The 2499-nt window shown below is 41.6% G+C and overlaps 1 protein-coding gene across 1 annotated transcript in view; it reads left to right on the top strand.

The window, feature by feature from the left end:
- The window catches only part of LOC101848258 (inositol 1,4,5-trisphosphate receptor type 3), a gene marked incomplete at both ends in the record, with an annotated part of 112704 nt that overhangs the window by 49305 nt on the left and 60900 nt on the right, over nucleotides 1-2499 (top strand). Inside the window, 2 exon segments of the mRNA XM_035973446.1 lie at nucleotides 1217-1304; nucleotides 1941-2128. Of these exon segments, the coding sequence (XP_035829339.1) occupies nucleotides 1217-1304; nucleotides 1941-2128 (276 nt within the window).

The raw sequence follows: 2499 nt of genomic DNA on the forward strand, positions 1-2499 counted from the left end.
CTTCTTCTTCTTCTTCTTCTTTTTCTTCTTCTTCTTCTTCTTTTTCTTCTTCTTCTTCTTCTTCTTCTTCTTTTTCTTCTTCTTCTCCTCCTCCTCCTCCTCCTCCTCCTCCTCCTCCTCCTCTTCCTCCTCCTCCTTCACCCCCACCACATTGTTCTATAGGCCTGTACCACGCCATGCCATTGTATCATTGTACTGCTCACTTGTACTAAACCTACACCATCTATTTCTACATATATATTATCATATCATTGTACTCTCCACTACAAAATGTACTACCTTGTACATATCATTGTATTTTCCACTATTCATATCAATCTTGTTCTAAATATAGTTCCATATCACCATAATTGATAATACATTGCCCATTAAGTACACACTGTCTTGTTCTATACTGCATGCACCATATTATCACCATATTATCACCATATTATCACCATATTATCACCATATTATTACCATATCATCATTGCACTGTGCAGTAAGCCCATACCACACCATCATTGCCTGCATGAAAAGCCAACCAGTTCAACAACTTTTGGATGCTTACCCCAAAGTTAGCATCATAGTTTGTTTTGGCGTCTGTCTCAGGTGTGATGAGGAGACGCTATGATTGATGCAGAAGAATTCCTGGTTAATTATAATGTATTCTTCTTGTTGTTCTAGACAGCCTTGTGACCTTTTTGAAGACCTAAACTATGTATAAGGGCACTTAGCTACCAGTACTATGTGAGAGAAACAGAGAGAGAGAGGGAGAGAGAGAGAGAGATATAGAGAGAGACAGAGAGAGACAGAGAGTGAGAGATAGAGAGAGAAAGAAAGAGAAAGAGATACAGAGAGAGATAGAGAGACAGAGAGAGAGAGTGAGAGATAGATAGAGAGAGAGAGAGAGACAGAAAGAGAGAGAGAGAGACAGAAAAAGAGAGAGAAAGAGAGAGAAAGAAAGAAAGAGAGAGAGAGAGAGAGAGAGAGAGAGAGAGAGAGAGAGAGAGAGAGAGAGAGACAGAGACAGAGACAGAGACAGAGAGAGAGAGTGTATTTTTATGAGTTCGTGTGTGTATCATGTACGTCTTCACTGCGCTACAGCGGGTTTTTTTGTGGAGATCAACAAATCGTTGTCTTATCTACTCTGAACATATAAGCCCTTTTGATCCACAGAAGATTTGTGCCTTTATTCTTTAGTCCTACCACTTTGTATTGGTTCTTTCTTGCCCAGCAATCGCATGCAGATTCTGGAAGGTGCTCAGTCCAAAGATCTCAGTTACCTGATAGCTCTTGTCGACCTGTTGGCCACGTGTGCAGAGGTACTGTAGCAGCCTCATCATCATCGTCCTCCTCATCATCATCATCATCATCATCAATATTGTTGTCATCATCATCATCATCATCATCATCATCATTGTCGTCGTCGTCGTCGTTGTCATCGTCCTCATCATCATCATCATTGTTGTCATCATCATCATTGTTATCATCATCATCATCATCATCATCATTGTCATCTTCGTCGTTGTCCTCGTCGTCATCATCAATATCATCATCATTGAGATGGTATCAGATCTTTGTGAATGAAGAGCTCAGCCCATGTTGCCGAAGATGCAGCCATGAAAAGGAGGAAGTCAAACATATGTTTGAATGTCCAGGAACAATGGCAATTAGGACGAGAGGAGGTCCCTCTCAGTGTAATGACAATGGAGCCAAAAAGAGCCTCGGTCTTGCTTGAAGTTATCTTTGTGGAGTCCACAAGATCCATTACCGAAACAAAAACAAAAAAGCATCATTATCATCATCATCATTATAGTAAGTCTTCATCTTTGGTGTCATCATCATCAACATTATCATTGTTTTAAAGTAGTAAAAATAACATTTGACAACCTGGATGTGAAGGTTTAAGTAATAAACTATATATACCATGCCATCTATTATTTCACTATTTTTACCAGGGTGAGAACCGCTACATCGAGTCCATCTGTCAGACCATTTTCTCCATCCCGGACATGCTGAGTGTCCTCAATAACCGGGGGATCAACAACAACTTCAAGAGGCCCTTCCTCCGCTTCTTCCTCTGGGTGTACCTCAACACTGCAGGGGGCATGATAGAGAGTGGGGCCGGAGACCTGCCTCATGACAAGTAGGTCATCTGACTGACGTACTTATACACAACATACATACTCACATACATGTGCACAAACACATGCACGCACACACATACACACATGTACAGCAGGGGGCATGATAGAGAGTGGGGCCGGAGACCTGCCTCATGACAAGTAGGTGTTGATCACACTGGTACACACATATACACACTCATACATATACACAGACACACATACACACATACACATAAATACACTTGCACACATATGTACAGGTGAGGGTATGATAGAGAGTGGGGCCGGAGACCTGCCTCATGATAAGTGGGTGTTGATCATTGAAGCACATGCTTGTATACGTATACATACACTTATACACCTACAGACACACACACACACACACACACAC

The sequence above is a fragment of the Aplysia californica genome, unplaced genomic scaffold, assembly GCF_000002075.1.
Source record: "Aplysia californica isolate F4 #8 unplaced genomic scaffold, AplCal3.0 scaffold01239, whole genome shotgun sequence".
Classification (NCBI taxonomy): domain Eukaryota; kingdom Metazoa; phylum Mollusca; class Gastropoda; order Aplysiida; family Aplysiidae; genus Aplysia; species Aplysia californica.